At 69.1% G+C, this 2,290-nt stretch overlaps 1 protein-coding gene across 1 annotated transcript in view; it reads right to left on the reverse strand.

Annotated features, from left to right (window-relative positions):
- LOC142476237 (rho GTPase-activating protein 23-like) overlaps nucleotides 1-1,957 on the reverse strand; it is a 43,005-nt gene extending 41,048 nt beyond the window's left edge. Inside the window, 2 exon segments of the mRNA XM_075581722.1 lie at nucleotides 1,342-1,466; nucleotides 1,803-1,957. Coding sequence (XP_075437837.1) covers nucleotides 1,342-1,466; nucleotides 1,803-1,957 — 280 coding nt within the window.
- Nucleotides 1,958-2,290: the final 333 nt, after the last annotated feature.

Genomic DNA, 2,290 nt, shown 5'->3' on the forward strand with positions numbered 1-2,290 from the left:
TTGGGGGCGCTGCGCTGGCCGGTAGGTTTGGGGGCGCTGGCCGGTAGGTTTGGGGGCGCTGCGCTGGCCGGTAGGTTTGGGGGCGCTGCGCTGGCCGGTAGGTTTGGGGGCGCTGGCCGGTAGGTTTAGGGCGCTGCGCTGGCCGGTAGGTTTGGGGGCGCTGCGCTGGCCGGTAGGTTTGGGGGCGCTGGCCGGTAGGTTTAGGGGCGCTGCGCTGGCCGGTAGGTTTGGGGACGCTGCGCACACCGGTAGGTTTGGGGGCGCTGCGCTGGCCGGTAGGTTTGGGGGCGCTGCGCTGGCCGGTAGGTTTGGGGGCGCTGCGCTGGCCGGTAGGTTTGGGGGCGCTGCGCTGGCCGGTAGGTTTGGGGGCGCTGCGCTGGCCGGTAGGTTTGGGGGCGCTGGCCGGTAGGTTTGGGGGCGCTGCGCTGGCCGGTAGGTTTGGGGGCGCTGCGCTGGCCGGTAGGTTTGGGGGTGCTGCGCTGGCCGGTAGGTTTGGGGGCGCTGCGCTGGCCGGTAGGTTTGGGAGTGCTGCGCTGGCCGGTAGGTTTGGGGGTGCTGCGCTGGCCGGTAGGTTTGGGGGCGCTGCGCACACCGGTAGGTTTGGGGGCGCTGCGCTGGCCGGTAGGTTTGGGGGCGCTGGCCGGTAGGTTTGGGGGCGCTGCGCTGGCCGGTAGGTTTGGGGGCGCTGCGCACACCGGTAGGTTTGGGGGCGCTGCGCTGGCCGGTAGGTTTGGGGGTGCTGCGCTGGCCGGTAGGTTTGGGGGCGCTGTGCTGGCCGGTAGGTTTGGGGGCGCTGCGCTGGCCGGTAGGTTTGGGGGCGCTGCGCTGGCCGGTAGGTTTGGGGGCGCTGCGCTGGCCGGTAGGTTTGGGGGTGCTGCGCTGGGCGGTAGGTTTGGGGGCGCTGCGCTGGCCGGTAGGTTTGGGGGCGCTGCGCTGGCCGGTAAGTTTGGGGGCGCTGCGCTGGCCGGTAGGTTTGGGGGCGCTGCGCTGGCCGGTAGGTTTGGGGGCGCTGCGCTGGCCGGTAGGTTTGGGGGCGCTGCGCTTGCCGGTAGGTTTGGGGGCGCTGCGTTGGCCGGTAGGTTTGGGGGCGCTGCGCTGGCCGGTAGGTTTGGGGGTGCTGGCCGGTAGGTTTGGGGGCGCTGCGCTGGCCGGTAGGTTTGGGGGCGCTGCGCTGGCCGGTAGGTTTGGGGGCGCTGCGCTGGCCGGTAGGTTTGGGGGCGCTGCGCTGGCCGGTAGGTTTGGGGGCGCTGCGCTGGCCGGTAGGTTTGGGGGCGCTGGCCGGTAGGTTTGGGGGCGCTGGCCGGTAGGTTTGGGGGCTGTGCTGTGCGCCCCTTGTTGTACCTTTGCCCGCACTGTCTTGCTTCGGAGAGCGAGGGGCGGTCAGTCCAGCTGCCCACAAGAGATCCGATCTGATCCCGTGGCTCCGTGTCCCCTTCGGGGAGGTCTCGGGTTTGGCCCCACACAGGCTGCGATGTAGGACAGGGGCGTGAGGGCAGATACAGGAACATCGGGGGCAATTGCAGGGGATGCGTGATGGGACGGGGAGAGGATGGGACGGGGAGGGGATGCGTGATGGGAGGGGGAGGGGATGGGACGGGGAGGGGATGCGTGATGGGACGGGGAGGGGATGGGACGGGGAGGGGATGGGACGGGGAGGGGATGGGACGGGGAGGGGGAGGGGATGGGACGGGGAGGGGGAGGGGATGGGACGGGGAGGGGGAGGGGGACGGGGAGGGGATGGAGGGGATGGGACGGGGATGGGATGCGTGATGGGACGGGGTGGGTTTGTATTGGGGTCTTACCTTACTTTGCGATAGTCATTTAGCTTCTTGTTAATTAAAGCTTGGCTGGCAAAGCCAGGGTCCTGAGAGAGAAGAGACGGGACAGGCTCGTTATCTGCCAGTCCTGGGGTGTAACTTCTCCTCCTAACTCTACAGCTAACCCCAACATGTCCCATGGGTATAACATACACCCCCTCCTCATCCCTCACTCACACAACCCCCCATTCATCAATCTCGCGTCTCCCGCCTCTCCCCCTCCCTCCCACGCTGCGTCTCCCGCCTCTCCCCCTCCCCCTCCCTCACACACTGCGTCTCCCGCCTCTCCCCCTCCCTCACACACTGCGTCTCCCGCCTCTTCCCCTCCCTCACACACTGCGTCTCCCGCCTCTCCCCCACCCTCACACACTGCGTCTCCCGCCTCTCCCCCTCCCTCACACACTGCGTCTCCCGCCTCTCCCCCTCCCTCACACACTGCGTGTCCCGCCTCTCCCCCTCCCTCACACTGCGAC

The sequence above is a fragment of the Ascaphus truei genome, unplaced genomic scaffold, assembly GCF_040206685.1.
Source record: "Ascaphus truei isolate aAscTru1 unplaced genomic scaffold, aAscTru1.hap1 HAP1_SCAFFOLD_1536, whole genome shotgun sequence".
Lineage (NCBI taxonomy): Eukaryota > Metazoa > Chordata > Amphibia > Anura > Ascaphidae > Ascaphus > Ascaphus truei.